The 19,531-nt window shown below is 51.8% G+C and overlaps 3 protein-coding genes and 1 long non-coding RNA gene across 6 annotated transcripts in view; 1 reads left to right on the top strand and 3 right to left on the bottom strand.

Annotated features, from left to right (window-relative positions):
- Positions 1–722: 722 nt before the first annotated feature.
- On the bottom strand, positions 723–3,323 carry slc35b4 (solute carrier family 35 member B4). Its single transcript, XM_088378296.1, has 10 exons — positions 3,075–3,323; positions 2,519–2,632; positions 2,350–2,452; positions 2,221–2,270; positions 2,069–2,150; positions 1,928–1,991; positions 1,752–1,861; positions 1,593–1,668; positions 1,438–1,513; positions 723–1,374 (listed from the first exon to the last, which is right to left on the bottom strand). The coding sequence occupies exons 1-10, from the start codon at positions 3,149–3,151 to the stop codon at positions 1,146–1,148; spliced, it is 981 nt and encodes a 326-aa protein (XP_088234422.1). The 5' UTR covers positions 3,152–3,323; the 3' UTR covers positions 723–1,145.
- A 2,217-nt stretch (positions 3,324–5,540) lies between these two features.
- Positions 5,541–19,531, top strand: part of LOC148397186 (uncharacterized) — a 33,443-nt gene continuing 19,452 nt past the window's right edge. The window contains exons 1-2 of the long non-coding RNA XR_015858994.1: positions 5,541–5,701; positions 6,001–6,119. This is a non-coding gene — a long non-coding RNA (uncharacterized LOC148397186). The remainder of the gene's footprint in view (positions 5,702–6,000; positions 6,120–19,531) is intronic.
- Positions 6,721–13,963, bottom strand: LOC148397190 (potassium voltage-gated channel subfamily A member 1-like). Of its 3 annotated transcripts, none has more exons than XR_015858990.1 (3): positions 12,927–13,963; positions 9,829–12,460; positions 6,721–9,736 (listed from the first exon to the last, which is right to left on the bottom strand). XR_015858990.1 is itself a non-coding variant. In XM_088378270.1 (3 exons), the coding sequence occupies exon 3, from the start codon at positions 12,206–12,208 to the stop codon at positions 10,727–10,729; it is 1,482 nt and encodes a 493-aa protein (XP_088234396.1). In that variant the 5' UTR covers positions 12,209–12,460; positions 12,927–13,155; positions 13,443–13,963; the 3' UTR covers positions 6,721–10,726. The 3 variants fall into 3 exon arrangements, 2 of the variants coding, with proteins under 2 accessions (XP_088234396.1, XP_088234395.1); XM_088378270.1 differs by having other exon boundaries at positions 6,721–12,460; positions 12,927–13,155; positions 13,443–13,963; XM_088378269.1 differs by having other exon boundaries at positions 6,721–12,460.
- On the bottom strand, positions 14,627–16,791 carry LOC148397189 (shaker-related potassium channel tsha2-like). Its single transcript, XM_088378271.1, has one exon. The coding sequence runs from the start codon at positions 16,685–16,687 to the stop codon at positions 15,308–15,310; it is 1,380 nt and encodes a 459-aa protein (XP_088234397.1). The 5' UTR covers positions 16,688–16,791; the 3' UTR covers positions 14,627–15,307.

Raw genomic sequence — 19,531 nt, 5'->3', positions numbered from 1 at the left:
ATTTGTCTGGCTTTTTCCACCCCTCGGTGGCCAAGGCAGGCAGACTTGAGCCACTCGACGGATGCAGTGCGACAAAAAGAGTTTTCCGTTCCATTAAGAGTTTGCACTTTTTTTAATCCGTGCCTCTTGTCTTTTGGACTACTGCAGTGTATCATGTAGTGAAGCAGAGAGTGCGGGTACTTGGGATGAGCATGAGGAGCGAGCGCAGTGAGTCACTCGGCAGCCGTTTCCTGCGGCGCGCTCAACTCAAAGGCCGAGAGGAGCGCGTCACGTTGCGGTCGTCTGACTCACACTACGGGAAGCAAGGAGCGCGAGCCAGCCACATGCGCGACTCACGGCTGAAGAATGCCCAAGAATGCCTGGGCCGTGGGCTGCCTCCGCCGTGACTCGCCACCTGCCCTCCACACGCAGATCCCGTTTCCGCTTTCCCTTGCCTTGCCTTGCCTTGCCTTGCCTTGCCTTGCCTTGCCTTGCCTTGCCTTGCCTTGCCTTGCCTTGCCTTGCCTTGCCTTGCCTTGCCTTGCCTTGCCTTGCCTTGCCGGGGGAATTTTCCAATGCACAAAAAGCAAAGAATGCTTCCACAAGGTAAACGTTTCCAGAGGGAGCAACGGGCTTTAAGTCCGAGTACAGATGCTGCGATGTCACATCTGTTATCGCAGATCATCTTTACCAACTGGAATGAAAGTGCCTGCACTTACGGAAAACAGTAGTGACTCCAAATGTACTGAAGTGCAAAAATGACATTTTATTGTCAATTGCATACAATAATGTCATTTGATAAGGTGGCACATTAAAAGACCTAATTAAAACACAAAAAACCCTCCCTTTTTTAACTCGGAAATCCGAGGAAACCAAAGTTGGTTCCACGTCGCTAGTGGTTCACGTCCACGCCACTGAACCAAAACTGTGATCCCGTAGCATTGCTAAGGTGAAAAAAGGAACAATCCTATTCCGACTAAGCAACGAAAAGGACAGCACACATGGGTTTTGAAATGAGGTCCTAAATGTAAATAGTCAGCAAAGTGAAGCTAGCTGAACATTTTTGCAGCAATTTGTACTCGGTCGGTTCCTCGCCGCCGTCGCCGCTTTTCAAAGGGTAGCCGCAAAGCGCCCCCCGCCCCGTACAGAATGTTGAAAGAGCTTCCTCAGCGGACCTTCTTCTTCGGCGCCGTCAAGCCGCTCCACACCTCGGTGTAGAGCAGCGTGCCGGCGAAGACCACGGCCGTGCCTGCCCAGTGCCACGCCGTGAAGGGGTTTTGGAAGTACACGATGGAGACCATGAGGCTGAGAAACTTCCTCAGAGTCACCACCAGGGTGACGGTGAGCGAGGCGCACTCGGTGGTCAGGACAAAGACGCCGCGGATGCACACGTACCTGAGCGCTGGGTCAAGGCGGACAACAAAGCGGGCGGGCGGGCGGGCGGGCACAAAAGGATACTGCGTGACCACGTTGGCCAGCAGGTAGAGCCACATGATTGGAACTTGCACACGGAGGAGCGGAACAAGCGCCGCAGCTGCAGGGCGGGGGGACAAGTTGACGCCATTTTGCACCAAGCTAACAGGCTTTCCAAGAGCTTGACATTTGCCACTCACTGCTCTGACTGAAGTAAACGCAGTGGTTGGAGATGTCGGCGGAGAGGAGCAGGAATCCCGGCAGAGGCAGGAAGTGCTGCGTGGGACACAGAAAAAATAAATAAATAAATAAAGAACCAGACGGCTCCAAGGATGACGACAAAGGCCGTCGGTACTCACGTTATAAAAGAGCGCCTCTTTGGAGTGTTTTCCGTACTTCTTGTAGAGCGTCTCCTGGAAAATGCCCATCCGCGCCGACATCAGCAGAGCGAAGGTCAACATGGCGATTCCTGAAAGGACGACCAACGTTAGGGAGCAGGCGGGCGACGCGTCTCGTCCGTCGAGGCCAAGCTCACCCACGAGCCAGCGCACAAAGGCGCGAAAGCCTCGCTCCTCCTCCGAGCCCACGTCGGCCGCATTCTGCGGAGACGCGCCGCGCCGCGCACGTCAGAAAGGCTTTTTTCCGAAGGGAGAATTGGGAGCAGCAGGCCACTCACCACTTGCTTGGCCGACATGACGGTGCAGATGAAGATGCCGACGGAGACCAAAGCGATGGAGGCGTATTTGCTGGGCGGATACCTGCGGAAAGACAAAGGGCAGCTCCAGAAAGGCGGCGAGGGGAAGACGGCGGGCGCAACGGGCCGGCCACCTTTTCTTCAAGATGACGATGCCCAGGATCATGTTGGCGATCAGAGAGCCCTGCGAGCGGACAACCCACAAAGCACCGTGACGCTTCCAGGCCGTCAAGCTCACCTCCAACTATGTGCTCCTTTCTCACCGATCTGAAGATCATGTGCAGGGGCATGGAGATGTTGAAGTTGAGAGCGTAGTTGTTGATCACGCTGACCGTGAAGAACATGGTCACCATGATCACATAGTTTCTGATGAGGAAGCGGGAAAGAAAAGCGGGAGTCACGCAAATCCCAACGCCTGGCCAGAGTGCTCACCTGATGGGGATGGCGGGCTTCTTGCTGCCCAAACGCGTCTCAAAGATGAATCCCTCCAACGCGATGAACAGAAACTGCGCAAATGTGACGATGTTGCCGCATCCCGGGAAATCTCTGAGTGAGGAGAGCAAAGAAGGGACAAGCCAAACTCTAACTGCGTCGCAAAGTAAATCCCGACATGCTGTGCTGCCCTGCGATGCCCTGCCAAAATAGTTTGACGTGAAATGAGCAGACCCAAACAGAACTCCTCCTCCTGACGTCACGCACTAGGCCACGCCCCGAAAAGGACACACTATCCAGCCGTTCCTAATGACACTTGAAAACCGAGTTCATGTTTTTGTGCAATACAATGATATGCTTAGAGATGACAAGAGGGGAAACCGAAAAACGCTTTGGGCGAGTAATTCGCTTCAGCTTGGTCATTGAGCACAATCAACTGGTAAATGGAGGTACGGCAGTCTACAGCACTTGAGCGATTCACTTTTGCGTTACGTTGCACGGTCCGAAGGCCACCAGTTTGCAAGTGTGCGTGCGCGCGCGCGCGTGTGCCACCAACCTGACAAGCAGCTCGAGAAACACCACATTGCTACAACACCCGACAAAGACCAGAATAATGGCAAAGACCGTGCCCATGGCGGCTCGCTTGCATGTGTGTGTAAGATGCTATTTGTAAAAGTAAAACGTGAACAAAAGCATGTCGGCTGTAGTTTGAGCCCGATGGAAGGGACGCTCCGCTTGACTGCTCGTTTCGAGTAGTCGACTCTCCTCGACACGTCGGATTTCCGCGTTCCCAAAGACTCCTGGGAGTTGTAGTCCAAGGTTGAAAAGCCACAAAAATGACCACACTAAGACATCATTCACCGCTGGTTGTTGGCTATTTCAGTATATTTAGTATATTTCAGTAACAATAATACAATACTACGTCTAATTATTGGTAGAATTCCTCTGAAAATAGCAGTCGTCTCTAGTGCGAATGATTATTCTACTGAGTTGACGCGGTAGACTCACTCTGCCTGAATATGAGGGTTTTTCTCTACAAAGCAGGCTTTCAAACGCTACCAACTTAAAACAACTATTCGAGTATACCACAATGCCGCAATAGTGTGATAAAAGATTCGCATGACAGATAAATGAATAAAACAAATGTTGAACCAGCAGCCATCAGAGTGAGCTGAGGAGACGTGTGCACGATTAGACGATCTTGGCAAGCGAGGACGTGGCGTCACAAGCTAGCCAGCTAGCTCGCTCGCTAGCTAGCGTCACTTCAGCAACAGTAAGAGATCAACGGCCTTGTCCCGTCAACGTCAAACAGCAGCCGGCTTGAATTTGTTCATAAGATACACACACCGGCAACAGTCAACATGAATGCGCTCACGGACTGGCAATTTAAGAGCTGCTCAGTTTGCGCTTCTTTGCGTTTGTATTTTGGCGTAAAAAGCCGGTTTCGCTATTTGTATGCGGTGAGCTGACTCAAACGCTATTGGTTAGGGGGATCGTGACGTCACAGAAAAGGGGAAGAAAAAGATAGACCTGCATTAGTATTAAAAAGCATGAAATTATCAGTTCATTTGGTCTATGAATCAACTCATTTTAGCCAATAGAATGTGTATTTAATCGTTGCTTCAGTATAGGTACCATTTTTTGCCGTCTAATTTGTAATGTATTTATTTTTTGTCTAGTTTCCCGTCTGTTATTTGTGGAATGTCCTAAACAGGCCGGGACCACTGGACTGGCCAATGCAGGATTCCGCAAATCTCGCTGGAATTCAACTCAGAAGTCTTTTTCGTTTTGTTGCTGCATTGCTGTTGAAATACTGTACAAAAATTGTGGCACGGTTGTTTTTCTAGGAACATGCTTGAAATAAAGTGTCTCTTGGGAGAAAAAAACAAAAAGAATCGTTAGTTAACCAGACTCTTAATCTTACCTATCCCTTCATCCATTCATTGGTCAAGTGGCCTATCTACAGTGGTTGTGTAGCCAGCAAAAAATGTGACATGTTTCAAACAGCATCCCAATTGTGAGTACTCGGCCGCCGGGCCCCTCGGCTCGCTTTGACTGAAGCAAAATGATGGCTGTGCCCTTAATTATTAAACAAGTGTGTCAGCAGCCCACCCTGATGGAGCAAATGCAAACAGGAAGTGGCTCAGCGAGAAGGGGGCTCCGACGGACAGGGAGTCGGGGCAGGTCGTTGCCGGCCTGAGAGAGCTTTTCATTTTTCCAGCATTGGAGAGGCCCCAAGAAGAATGGCGGTCATAAAAATTGGAAAAAAGGTTTGATTCCGGTTTTTGGGTTGAGGGGAGGTGTCAAAATATGGCGTGTTGTGTACGTGTTGTGTGTGTGTGTGTGTGTGTGTGCATGCGTGCATGTGTGCGTGTGCGTGCGTGCCTTCCCGCCTGTCTGTCCTATCCGGCTGTATGCATCTGCAGAGGACGAGGCTCACGCATTGCGTTGAGGTCACCGCACAGAGAGAAAACGAGAGACACTCACCATGTGCTGTCCAATGTTCTCACAGCACCACAAGTAGGAGTGAATCATTTTGCCACCTCGAGTGAGTCTGTGTGTGTGTGTGTGTGTGCGCGCGCGCATGCCCACTTATTTCGCCTGCATGGCCACGGCTGAAATGCTTCCTCCTGCAAACAGTGGCGGGCGGCACTGGTGGGAATTACTTATTGTTTTCATTTTTCAGGTGTCTGAATGTTCTCAGGTTTTTTTTTTTAGACTCAACAGATACCGTGGCGCCTTGACATATCCGTGAAGAGACTGATCCAAGAAAACGAACTTGTCCTCAACTTGTGATGTCACAAAGTGAAGAGCCACCGCAGCAGACTAAACACACACCCAGTTTCTCAGACCATCCATCCCTGAAACTTGAATTGATGGCTGTTTTGATTTTGGTTCGTCAAATAAACGATAAAAAAAATCCATTTAGCCCCTGTGGTGCTCTCAAAAGCCAAACAGTGTCGTTTGGTGGATTTAATGAGCTTACTATTGTAGGTAGTGTGGAACTGTCCGACTTTGTGAGCGGTCCCTGAACGTACCTCGAGTCTTCTGCCGAACGTGCGCGGGATTACGGCGGAGGCGGGATTTTAGTTTTCATTACGGGTTCGGAAACGAACCACCAAAAGATTTAGAAAAAGAACCCCTATTTCAGAAAAAAAAACCTCGATCGCCATCGTACCAAGGGTAAGATCGAATCGTATATATGTCTAGCTGTAATTACATGTGGAACTCTTGACACAGCATGAGCCAGACTGTTCGGAGGGTTCTAAAACTCGGACTAGCAAGGCTAACGTTAGCACGTCAATCGATTTTTCCATACATGTTAGCAGCACGCCACGAGCGCAGTCCCAAGGCCAAGGTGTTCTTGTTGTGAAGTGAGTTAAGTTCCCTGCCACCATACACGACCGCGATTTCAAACTCATGCTCGCCACGAGGCAAAGCGTATCTTGAAAACTCATATGTGGCGTTACTTGTATCTCAAGGTACCGCCATATTTCAGTGAGATGGCTCCAAATGAAGCTCCTTGCCTCAATCTCGGCACCTCTTCCACAAGTGCAGGTCCTCAAGAAATTGCATGAATCACGTCCTCTGCTGCCCAAAAGTAAGTTCACGCTTGTTTTCTCTATAGTCCGTGACATTCTGACGATACCCCGCTGCCCTCCATTGTTTTTGGGGATTCAATGTTCAATTTGAAATGTCAGTCATTTGTTGAATCAATCTAATCTGCTAAGTATTAATGTAGCATGCTTATAGCATAAATGCCATGTGGTTCTATTGCCTCCCGAATATTTTTGGGATGCGTATCTGCACATTCACTTTGCCCTCAAATAAAATAAGCAGCGTCAAGTTCGGCTTAACGTGACAAAATTCAAGCGGGCGGATGGCCGGTCGTGAGTTAGTCGGCGAGTTGCACGCAGATGATCGATAGGAGTACTTTTGTCTTATGTGACAAGTGTATTGATTGTTTGAAACGCCGCTGAGAGGACAAAACGCTGACGACGGCGTCCAAGAGGAAGTGAGAGAACGGCAGCATGTATGGAGCCAACTCCAGTCGGGATACGAGCGTATAGTCTTGTTTTGGGCGGCGCGGTTTTAGTCCGGCCTTTGGCGCGAGCCAGCGGTCCTCGTCAAGTTTTAGTTGACTGAAAGTTGACTCTTTATATTTTTGCCAGAAGTGAGCGAGGGAAAAACCAAACAAGAGCTGATCCTTAAAAATTTATTGGAGTAAATAGAAGATGAAATCAGAAGTGACATGACCTAAGAAGAAAACAAAACGGAATTAGAGAACCCTTGCATAGATCACAGACCATGCCTCTGTCTTCACACACACACACACACACACACACACACACACACACACATGACAACATAACCATGATGCAATCCGTTTGCTTTGCTCGGGGAGTGAAAAGAAAACTTGCAAAGTCCTTTTTGTTTTGGCTCCAGAGCGGCCCGCTGCCAACCGTCCGTCGCGCGTGTCCGACGACAAACGTCCTGAAGAAAAAAGCCGTTTTGTGTGTGTGTGTGTGCGTGTTTTCATTGGAGAAAGTTGAGTGTGCGCAGCTACTGGTAGCCCTTCAACGCCGGGTTCTTGTTGCCCGCCAAAGCCCGAACTAGAGCCGCTTTCCGAAATGTTGCCAAGGTGAAGCGCGTCTCCGGGTTGCAAGGCGAAGCTCATGCAGTCTTCTGTGGACCATGCGAGCGCGTTTACTTCAGAGTAAAAATAATTGGCAAAATAACAAGCGAGAAAACACGGCCCTCCCTTTTTCCCGTCATAACACTCATCCGCGTCTTCCGGGGGAACGTCTTCCACTCATCCACGTTAAGTGCCGCCACTGAAAGGTCCATAAAAGCCGACGGACGGCCTTCTGGCCTTCTATCGATTGCAATAAATACGGCGTGTCGCGGCGTATGGTGCGCTTTGCCAAAGTTTGGAAGCTTTTGGGGGGATCCTGTCCACCATGATTTGCGCCACCCCTAGCTTATTCCAATTTGTTTTGTGGCAATGATTTTGCACGGCAATTATTCACGGAGTCTTGTCATTGGCGGTTCTCGCACCTCGCGTTTCATTTGGAACAAAGTCGGGGTGCGTCGGTACGGTCCGTACCTCGGTTTTTACGCCACCGTTTCGGTACCTTGCACTTTGTGTCTTTTTTTTTTCTCCGGAAATATGCCTTTACTTGGCTATTTTTCCCAACTCACGTTTGAACTCGGTCCATTATTGCACAAAAGTCGAACCTCAATTTTTTTCTTTTCTGACTTGCAACTCAAATGATACTTCAACACTGCAAATAAAGGCTGTGCTTAAGTTGTGAGCAAAATATTCATTAGACTTCATCAAAATCATCATCTTTGACGAGATGTCGAAAAAAAGACCTCAACATTTGGAGTCAGCCCACTCGAGCTCTCAGTGGCTCAATTCTACTGGAACAATTTGTCATCTGTGATTTTGCAGCAACTGAGCTGCAGATGTGCACATTTTAGCAGCTCTCTTGTCTGCACCATTTAAAAATACATTTTTACACACACACGCCCACACACACACACACATGCACACACACACACACACACACACACACACACACACACACACACACACACACACACACACACACACACACACACACACACACACACTCAAGTAAAACGTTTGAGACACATGTATTGCTGTTAAGAGTGCGTACACACACACACACACACACACGCACACAACCATGTCCAAAATCATAATCGTTCATGAAAAATAGTACATCTAAACACATTTTTCTAGTCTGGTCTAGCTGTAGCAGAAATGCTGAAGAGCTTGGGAACAACTTTAGTGATGCGCAACCACCAGTAGATGACAGTGGTGTGTCACTTTAGATACAAGATCTGCTCACTTTGTCGGTCCACTGAAATGTCCTCGCATTTTGAGGTCAAATAAAAAGCATAGTCAGAAAATAATACCAAAAAAAAAAAAGGCAAATGCATTTGGAAATAACTTGAAGTGCCAGCCTCGCTGCCGTGGGTCTTATCTACTATGATTTTTTTCCCCCAAAAAAGTACAAAATACATAAAGTAATAAAATGTGAAAAATTCAATCATGGACTTATTGAACAGGATCAACCAAATGAAATAATGTCATTCTTCAAAATGACCAACTGCAGCCAAAATGAAGCATGTGCAAAGTGTGCACTGTACTGCAATGCCCAAGATGATGTGTGCGCGTGTAAGTGCATGCATGCGTGTGTGTGTGTGTGCGCGTCTGCGTGCGTGTGTGTCATGGAGCATGCGTTGCGTTGGAGGAGCCGACGTCCTAAACGGTTCCTCACGATCCAAATCAACATTCTGATTGTGCGTAGCGTCAGCGACAAAAACAAAGCAAGAGATGCCGCGTGAGCTAGAGACGGTGCCACCCTTTTGCTTTTCCCTTCTTTTGTCCTTCCTTAAGTGCTTGTGTGAAGGCAGGCGATGGATGGTACTTTGGATGGATGGCGCTCACATTCCAGATTGCTCCGCTGCACTTTGGAGTGCTATGGCTGAAGCAAGGGAGGATGGATAGGGCGCAAAGAAATACCTGAAGGACCAAAGGAAGGGAGCAAAAATAAGTGAAGCAAGCAAGGGACAAAGGGTGCTATGAAGGAAGCCAAAAAAGAAGTGAAGGGAAGATGGGCGGGCGGGCGGGCGCAAGGAAGAAAGGCCCGCAGCGAAGCTCGCATGCGCCTGTGCAGCACGTTTGCGACGACCTGCCTGAGGTAGAGACCCTGTTTTGGAAGCACAGAGCACAAAGCTAAGCCAGCAGCCGAGCAAAAAAGCACGAAGAAAAAAACAAGGCAGGCAAGGCAAGCATGAATAAATGATGGCCAAAACCTGCAAGGATTCCCTTTTGATTTGGATTGGTAAACATGGAAAGTACATTACGTGGCTGCTTGCTTAAGCGTCATGAAGCCAAAAGCAGCTTGTGCGTGAGAGCCGCCATCCGTGTCCTTCAGAGAGATATATATATATATATATATATTTTCTTTCTTTTTTTCCTCATTGTCGCCCACTCATCCGGCCGGCTCAGGGTTCTTCTTTGTCGTCGTCGTCGTCGTGGTGGTGGTGGTGGTGGTCTTATTATGAGCTCGAGCAGCACCTCACACGTCCCAGGACTACCGAGAGGCACTTCCACCGGTCCTGGCGGCGAGCGGAATTAAAGGCACTAGCAGAATTCCAATCCTTCCCACTCCAAAAGCAAACCTGATGCGGAAATGGAAGCCAGGCTCATGCACTGCGCTATTGGAACCGATTAAATGCAGATTGGACAAACAGCGGTTACTTGGATTTCTTACAGCGTGGCTTCGGATACGTCGGAATGCAGTCGTTTCCCTGACCCAAAAAGGACACGGCAAAGTGCCTGACCAGTCGCTTGCTCATGTCATGCATTACATATGCAGGGGTACAAAAGTCCGTAGAACATAATGCAGGTTACGCTTTCTCATGCTATGGTCTCATTTCCAAAGTGTCTGTCCCCTCAAGATTGAACATTCAAATCCCAGATGTCAACTCAAAGCCCTCATCCGGGTGCAAAAAGGTGGGCGGCGGTGGTGGTGGTGGCGGCGGCGGCGGCGGCGGCGATCCGCTCCGCTCCGTGATGGCAAGTAATACGTATACGTTTGGTTGCATGCGTCAAAACGGAAAGTCCGTCGTCATGCGGGAAGCTGGACGAGATCGCTGGCTGGCTGGCTGGCTGGCTGGCTGGCTCTCTGGCTCAGCGGCCCGCCATTCCACCACCGCCCGTGTCCCGGGGAGCGAGCAGACATGTTTACATCCAGGTCGGTCTTCCTCCTTCCTATAAGGTGCTTTTTGCAAAATGGTTAGATCCTTTTTGCGGTGGTGAGGATGCAACACGTACTGTGGCTTGCTTTACGATGACTTTTCCGCAGCGTTGCTTCTCGGTATTCCATGCATTATATGGCCTGATAAGACAAGAATGTGCTCTGCAGCCTAACACCTAGTTGTGTATATGGGGGGTAGGTGGGGCGGGGTCATCCGTACTTCTTTAGTTTGGAGAGGAGGCGTCTGGGTTATACGCTGTACTTGCAGGATTAGAAGAATCGATTAGTCTACCTAAGTGTGGTCTAAGTCTAAGTGTTAGCTTCTTCTCTATGGGCATTTTTTAGCAGGCAGGCCCTAAGTAAGCCCGGCGGCGGCGGCGGCGGCGGCGGCGCTCCACCGTGGTCGCGGTGCCTAAACATCTGTGAGCAGCTTGTTCTTGTTGACACAGTTCTGGTTAGCTATAGTGCAGTTGCCAGTTCTGAGGTTGGCCTCCCGGAAGTTGTCGATGCTGTTGTTCAGGTCCCCGTCGATCTCCATGTACTCGGACTTGCTGACCACGGAGGAGCTGCGGCGGCTGGAGTTGCTGTCGGAGGGGATGTTGGGATTGCTGACGTTGAGCAGCTGAGCCTGCTCCTCTCCCTCCGTCTCCCTGTGGTAGAAGTAGTTGAAGTTGGACACGATGACGGGCACGGGCAGTGCGATGGTCAGCACGCCGGCGATGGCGCACAGAGATCCTACAATCTTGCCGCCGATGGTGACCGGCACCATGTCGCCGTAGCCCACCGTGGTCATGGACACCACCGCCCACCAGAAGGCGTCGGGGATGCTTCGGAAGAAGGAATCCTGCTCCTCGGCCTCGGCGAAGAAGACGGCGCTGGAGAACAAGATGACGCCGATGAACAGGAAGAAGATGAGCAGTCCCAGCTCTCGCATGCTGGCCTTGAGGGTCTGGCCCAAAATCTGCAGTCCTTTGGAGTGCCGGGACAGCTTGAAGATCCGAAAGACCCGCACCAGACGGATCACCCTGAGAATGGCCAGAGAGGTGGCTTGCTCGCCCACCCCCTCGGCGTCGGGGTCTTCGGCCAGCTCGGTGCCCAGCGTGATGAAGTAGGGGATGATGGCCACGATGTCGATGGTATTCATCATGTTCTTGAAGAAGGCCGGTTTGCTGGGGCAGGCCAGGAAGCGCACGATCAACTCGAAGGAGAACCAGATGATGCAGAGGGTCTCGATGACGAAGAAGGGGTCGGTGAGGATGTTTGGTTTGTAGTAGGTGGTGACGTTGCCGATAGTCTCCATGTGGCCCATGGGTTCCTCCTTGAGCTGCGGCAAAGTCTCCAAACAGAAGATGACGATGGAAATGAGGATGACCATGACGGACACGATGGCGATCCCCCTGGCCGGGCCCGAGCTCTCCGGGTGCTCGAAGAGAAGCCAGATCTGCCGCTGGAACTCCTTCTCGGGCAGGGGTCGCTCCTCCTCCCTGATGAAGCCCTCGTCTTCTCGGAACCTCTCCATGGCTTCCGCCCCCAGCTCGTAGAACTTGATCTCCTCCGAGAACATATCCAAGGGTACGTTGACGGGCCGGCGCAGCCTCCCCCCGGACTGGTAGTAGTACAGGATGGCGTCGAAGCTGGGCCGGTTCCTGTCGAAGAAGTACTCGTTCCGCAAGGGGTCGAAGTAGCGCATCCGCTTCTTGGGGTTTCCCAGCAGTGTCTCTGGGAACTGCGAGAGGGTCTTGAGCTGCGTCTCGAACCTGAGACCGGCTATGTTGATGACCACCCGCTCGCAGCACTCGTGGTCGTTGTGGTCAGGAGGCGGCGGGTAGGCGTCCTGGGGGTGGCCCGGCACGGCCGAGGTCTCGTCCACGTTATCTCCCGGGACCACCGTCATTTTGGGGCTGGCGGCGGCGGCGGTCGGGGTGGGCGCTTGCTTACGGCTCGGGGATGCGGTTAGTCTGACCTTCAAAGTGAGCGCCGGGGCGGATTAGGACCTTTTGGACTTCCTGCGCCTCTCAAAGTGCTGGGAATGTCCCCCCCACCCCCAGGACACGAGGGGGCTGCTCGGCTGAATTTGCCTCAGTGCGGCTCCACTGCGGTTCTCGCTGACTTGACCATTGCCGCTCTCCCTCCAACACTGCTGCTTCTGCCATCCGGAGAGAGGGAGGGGGGGAGGGGGGGGGGAGAAAAGGAGGAGGAGGAGGAGGACGATGGTGGGGTAGGGTGGGGGAGTAATGGGATCAAACAGCGAACAGAGAAAGATATTTGCCTGCTCAGCATTTTCTCCACTTTACTTATTTATTTATCCGCTCCTCTCGGGCTCAATTAGCCAGGCGCTCGGAGTCATAGGAAAGGCTTTTGAAAAAGTGTCCCCGTCCGTCACTCCGCTTGCCTCATCACTGCAGCTCGGAGCCATGACACGACATAAGTTTGGAGCACGGAGGGCATACGCGGCCCGCTATTTTTTGACGCATAACATTCATACCGGAGCTTTTTTTTCCGATGCACAGCACAGGCGTGGCGTGCGTGATGTGGCGTGGCGTGGCGTGGCGGCTTTCTCCTTCGTGTCAAACATTTATCGGAGAGCCGCAAGATACTTTGGTGCGTCTTACCTCGGGGTGACGTTGGCAGATGAGGTGGTCTCCGAGGCGCTCCGGTCCAAGCATCCATGTGAAGTGTTTCACATGTCAGCTCCCGTCCAGTAGAGAGGTGGCGGCGGAGGAAAAACGACAACAAGCAAGAAAAATCCCAAAGAATCACATGGCTGCCGGGATGCAGCAGGACCAGGCGGGATGCGGGATGCGGGATGCGGGATGCGGGCAGAAGCTCCCTCACAGTGCACTGCGGGAGGAGATGTGGCGTTTTGCGCGAGTGTGTGTTTTTACGCTGCAATTCCGAAAGGGGAGGGAGGGGGGGGGGGGAGGGAGGGAGGCAGGGTGGGCGAAGGTGGAGGATGGAAGGAAGCCCGTGCGCTGGCGGGGCGGCCGCTACATTAAAGGAGCCATACGGCGCCCCTTGACGTTATCCGGACATCAGCGGAAAGCGGCCGAGAGCCAGCCAGTGAGCCCACCGCGGCGGAACTTGGCCGACGTTCAAAAGAGGGAGAGAGAAGAGCAAGAAATACATACATGATGGAGAGAACCGTTCCTCTGCGGCGTTTTTACATGCAAGTGGACGGACGCATGGAAGGATGGATGCAGGAGGGGGGGGGAGGCAGAGCCAGAGAGAGCAAGAGAGAGAGAGAGGAGGAGGAGGAGTTGGAGCTTTCGACGCAATGCAGAGCGACTCTTGAAAGCAGCGGCACGAGCACGAGCACGAGCACGAGTTGTGCTATGCGTGCTTGCGACGGCTGCAATTCTGCCAAAGAGCAAAACAAAAGCAAGGTGATGCAGGTATTTTCCTCAGCAAGCTTTGCTCGCTAGGAAAGCGCCACTAGGCTATCTATCTGTCTATCTATGGATGGATGGATGGATGGCGTGTAGGCACGTTGAAATGATGCTTTGCGTACAATTCAAAGCTATTGCTCACGTCCGTCACATCAGAAGCATTTGATGTGGAACGTCACTTTCAAATTGCTGTCAATATTTTTGTGCAGCACTTCTTTCGGTTTGCCGTTCCTCTCATTATTCTGTTTCTCATTGTGCATGACTGTGTGCGTGCGTGCGTGCGTGTCCGTGTGTGTCCTTGCTGACTCACCGGAAAAACTTTGGCCAAAATGTTTGGAAGTGTGCCAGAAGATATTTTTTCCTTCAATGTCATTTTGAAGTCAATGACTCGTACCTATCACAATTTGGTGCCGCAGGCAAAGTGCAGCCGTGTGTCCTTGGAGCTCCAGTCGCTGCGAATGAGAAGCAAAGAAATGCTCTTCCGCTAGATGGCGGAATGTCCAATCAACTCTTTGATTTAGATCGGCGTCATTTCAGAAGGTCGACTTTTTTGCCTGAGCTTTTGGCAGATGTCCAAGTTCACAATAGTCATTCCATAAGCCAGGTTTTGTACGTGAAGGTCAAAATATCGAACGTGGCGACGCATCCATGCTGAAATCGAATTGGACCGACAAAGCCCTTTTGGAGGACGAATGAGGACGGAAGGGGACCCGGGTGGAGGACGACGGACGCAGGCAGGGCAGGGCGGGAAAGTTAGGTCAGGAGCCCGTCTTTGAACACAAACATGTCCCTGATTGCTTTGCATTTATTTCTTTTTAAAAAAACAAAACAAGATGAACTTCAATTCACATACAGGTTAGAAAAATAAAGACTATATACGTACCATGCCATTTTCAGCGGCTGTCCGAAACAAGGTGCACTGAAAGTTCTCATTTGTTTGAAACGGTTTGTGCTGAAAAGTAGAAAAATATTGACAAGGGTCTTTTACCCCAAAGCCTTTTCATCGTCCGTTGAGGCAAAGGTTTCCAATTGTACTTCTTGTGAGAGGCCTCCGTGGTTCACAAGCAAAAGTCTTGTCGCTATTGCCGCTGATGATGATGGATGACACGACAAGCTTCGGCGTCAGAATTCTGACGCCTGGAAGGAAGTCAAAGAATTCAGCTCCTCAACAGACAACAAAATATGTTGGTGGACATTTAATGGTTAGTCTGAAGCGTACACTGCAAAAGTGCAGGTATCCACAGGGAGGCGCTCTTCCCACACTAATGTCCTATGTAGCCACTGGAACAAGCTCCACGATGGACTCGGAAGCCATCTTAGTTATCTGCAGTTGGAAACAGTGGATTGGCGCTTTTTTGACGAGCACACTGGCAGCTGGGCACACCACCTCACTCGTTTCATTCAGAATCCGCCTATCGTATGTTCCAAATTTGACACCGTCCGCTCTGCGTACGGCAGTACCGTCGCTCGGGATCGGACACTTGACCATTGCCAGTCGGTAACTCGTGGACGTTCCCGGAAAGAGAATCAATAGCAAAGCCGGAACATGGTCCGAAACGCACGTCTGGCAGAGAAGGGCCCGCTGCCCGACTCACCGCCCGTTCTCATCATACGTCAGTCAGCTTCCCGGTGTAGATTTGGATCTGGGTCAAGCTCTCCAAGTCATCCTCCCGGTAGGACTCGGTCTTGGACAGGGAGCGCTCGTCCCCGGACGACGTCTGCGGCTGTCCGCAGGTCACGTGCACAAACTGCAAGCGATCCTCCTCGTCGTTCTCTCGGTGGTAGAAGTAGTTGAAGTTGGACACGATGACGGGCACGGGTAGAGCGATGGTCAGCACTCCGGCGATGGCGCACAAGGATCCTACAAACTTGCCCCCGATGGTGCTGGGGCACATGTCTCCGTAGCCCACCGTGGTCATAGTCACCACCGCCCACCAGAAGGCGTCGGGGATACTGGAGAAGCCGGATTCGGGGTCCTCGGCTTCGGCAAAATACACCGAACTGGAGAACAGGACCACCCCGATGATGAGGAAGAAAATCAAGAGGCCCAGCTCCCTGAGGCTGGCGTGCAGGGTCTGCCCGAGTATCTGAAGACCCTTGGAGTGTCTGGAGAGCTTAAAAATCCGAAAAACGCGGACCAGACGGATGACCCTCAGGATGGCCAGCGAGGCGGCCTGCTGGCTGCTGCCCTGGTGCTCGGCCAAGTCCAATCCCAGGGTGATGAAGTACGGCGCGATGGCCACCACGTCTATGATGTTCATGATGTTCTTGAAGAATGCTGCCTTGCTGGGGCAGGACAGGAACCTCATGGTGAACTCAAAGGAGAACCACACAATGCAGAGCGTTTCCACCATGAAGAAGGGGTCCGTGAAGGGACTCCTCACCTTGCCGTGGCCGCTGCCGTTGACGTGGAGCTCCTGCCCCCCCGACGCGGGGACCTCGCGAAACTCGGGCAACGTCTCCAAGCAGAAAATGATGATGGATATCAGAATGACCATTACGGAGACGATGGCGATGATGCGAGCGGGCCCGGAACTTTCCGGATACTCAAACAGGAGCCAGAGTTGTCTCTGGAACTCGTTGTTAGGCAGAGGTCGGTCCTCCTCCCTGCTCAGACCCTCGTCGTCTCGAAAAAGCTCGATCGTCTCCTCGTCAAACTCGTAGAACTTGATCTCCTCTAGGAAAATGTCCACGGGGACGCTCACCGGTCTGCGCAGCCTCCCCCCGGACTGGTAGTAGTACAGAATGGCGTCGAAGCTGGGCCGGTTCCTGTCAAAGAAGTACTCGTTCCTCAGCGGGTCGAAGAAGCGCATCCTTTTGCGGGGATCCCCCAAGAGCGTGCTGGGGAAGCGCGAGAGGGTCTTGACTTGGGTTTCGAAGCGCAGGCCCGAGATGTTGATGACCACCCTCTCGCTACACTCCTGCTCCTCCAACAAGGGAGTGACCGCCGCCGTCTCGTCGCGGTTCTCCTGGGACACCACGGTCATCTTTTCACCCCTCCCAAGGGTTCAAGGGTTGCCACTCACCTCTCAAGTGTCCTTTCTCATGCAGATTGTCACCTTTGCGGCAGGTCCTGGATTCCTGGAGGAAATACCCCACCCCCCCCCGCCCCCTGAAAGGAGCTGGTCGCCCGTAGCCCTTTTGTTTGATTTACACGATCCCTTTGTCAGATTAGAGCCTGGCCGTGCGAGACGGATCGACCCGTTGCGAATGGGCGGAGGTGGCTATCATATTCATAACCATTTGAAAGCGCACGGCCCTCCCCTCCTCGCTCCCGAACTGTCCCTCCCTCCCTCCGTCCCCAAGCTGGAAGAGCAGATGACATTTGCTGCCGGCCCTCCGACGCTCGACTTGGGTAAACGCGGAAGCTCCCGCCGCTATTGACGCTCCTTCCCCCGAGCCTCCTTATTTTCGATGGTGTTTGTCCGGACCCCGTGACAAATGCGCCCCCCACCCCACCCCACCCCATCATTCATGAAATCATGGCGCTATTCCTGTCGCAAGGGGAACCCGCCGGTGTCCCCTCACTCACACTTCAAGAAACAAGACCGCAGCCGCCAAGATGAGCTTATATTTATTGTGGCCAAAATAAGCTAAAATCCTGCGAGACGTGAACACGCACACGCACACGCACACATACACACATTCCCGCACGGCCCTCGCCAGTGGAAAATGCTGGCTTGACTGATACTCGAGAAGCAGGGGCAACGTCGTCTTCTTCAGGGAGCCAAAATAACAGCGTTGGTAGTGCTCAAAGGGCTCACTTGTACACCCTGCAACACAGGGGGTGGGGGGGGGGGTTGTTGCTTGGCCTAGCCCCTTAAGACAAGTGTCCTGGCTTTTTGGCCATACCGCTTCCTGCTTTTTCACACGAGGAACGTCAAGCGGGTTTCCTCCGCATTGATCGATGCGTTGTCCCAACAACGTTCATAGAAGGTGAAGCAACATGTGTCTCACCACCCAATATTGTTCTTCACCTTGTATTCTGCATTTGGACAATGTTAACCGTATAGGACTGTCCATCAGTCAGTGTTGCATCTCAACTGTTTACATGTCATCTCAACTGTTTACATGTCATCACACTCTTGTTGCGTGTGTGTGTGTGTGTGTGGTAACATCAGTAACAAAACAAGCGCGAGGACACGAATGTGGCAGTCGGTGGCCGCAGTTGAGCAAACGGAGCGTCTGGCTCATGTTGAACGTCGCCAAGGAAACAAAAACAAACAAGCTGTGGCATGGACACGTGATTTATAATCCCGTGCGAGGGTGTGTTCTATCGGGGGAGCTCAATCACACGTTCATTCCAATAGTCGAGCTCTGCTGTTCATCGGATCCTTCAACATTCTTTTTCAAAAAGATTCATTAGCGCTTCGACTGATACGGAACGGCTGTAATTCCCCTGGGAAATAATGTACACGAAATAATCCTAACCCTGTTGCCATTCATACTTCAGAACAAGGGAATGACATGTATGTTTAAAGCCGCTTCGTACATTTCGACAGGCAGGTTTAGCCTAATGCTAACGGGCGGCGCGTAATGTCATTGACAGGTTAGCGCGGTTAGCATCTACAACCAAACGGGATGCAAACGCATATGTTCTTTGTCCTCTGCGTGCGACGACGACTTATTTGCCTCAATGAGCACTTTTCTTGTTAATTCGGTCCATCCCGTGTGCAGGCTTTGCTGCAGGTGCATATTGTCCAGATTTGCGTGGGGCGGCCATGTGCACGTCATGACGTCTTACCCGGGAAATTCTTGCTTACAGAACTTGTGCTTTAACTTGACTTGAGAGTTGGAGTAGTATCTGTCCAACGTCTGCCGAACAGGAGCCATGGCTTTGGTACGATTCGCTTTTCTAGGATGTCTTCATGCGGTCGCACTTGTAAGGTCGCTGAAAGCGAGCGAGGCGCCCGCCCACCCGGCCAATAACCAAGCAGGAGGCGTCCGGTCGGAGAGGGCGGGCTTCCTCGGAACGACCCGTCCGTATTCTTGTCACACGCCGGCCTCCCGGATTAGCCTTTCAGGCCTCGATTAAGCCGCCGCCGCCCGTTTTAGCCGATGATGTCGCGCTTGATATGCCTGCCTGCCTGCCTGCAGGATGGCAAGGGAAGGGAAGGGAAGGGCTTGCTGGGGTGAGGCTTTTACAGGCGGGTTGCTTTCATTTGACCTCATCGGATGCTCTTTTGTAAAACTTTGAGGGGTGCAGTGTTAAGTGGCACCTTTGCCAAGTTGCTCCACTCTTATCATAGTTTGCTTTTTGAACAGTGACGATTTTCGGTCCTTTGAAAACCTTCAGGGGCTCGTGCGTTTACGATATCACAACGTACGTGCCAGCGGAGGAAGCCACCTTCTCGGCTTTCCGCCCGGCCCCAGTTTCGAATCGATCGGTCGACTCGAAGGCGACGTTTTGAACGCCGTCAGAAAGCAGATAGCGCGGCTAGCTCGACGCAAAGGTCAAACGAGTGCACACGTCAAATGTTGACACGATTGCATAGCTGAAGTCAAAGGTGAAGCAAGAGCTTGTGTTCAATATGACACAAGTGGAATTGCGCTGGATGACATTGCAGTTAATATTGCAGCAGCCGTTTCCAAAGGGAGCGATTTGGCGTCGCCTCTCGTTGTATTTTCGGCTTTCGACGGCGCTGAAACCCAATCCCGTCCGAAGGCAGCGACTTTGAGGGACTTCTATAAATAAACGGGCTGCACTTGGCGATACGGCCCGCGGAATGATTAGCTCATGGCGGTGCGCGTGGCCGCAACTATTTGCTCCCACTCGCTCTAGCAGTGTGCGTGTGTGTGTGGGTGTGTGGGTGTGTATATGTGTGTGTGTG

This window comes from Syngnathus floridae, chromosome 6 (assembly GCF_059516105.1).
Source record: "Syngnathus floridae isolate MCC-2025c chromosome 6, RoL_Sflo_1.0, whole genome shotgun sequence".
Classification (NCBI taxonomy): Eukaryota; Metazoa; Chordata; class Actinopteri; order Syngnathiformes; family Syngnathidae; genus Syngnathus; species Syngnathus floridae.
This window is presented reverse-complemented; position numbering and strand designations above follow the sequence as displayed.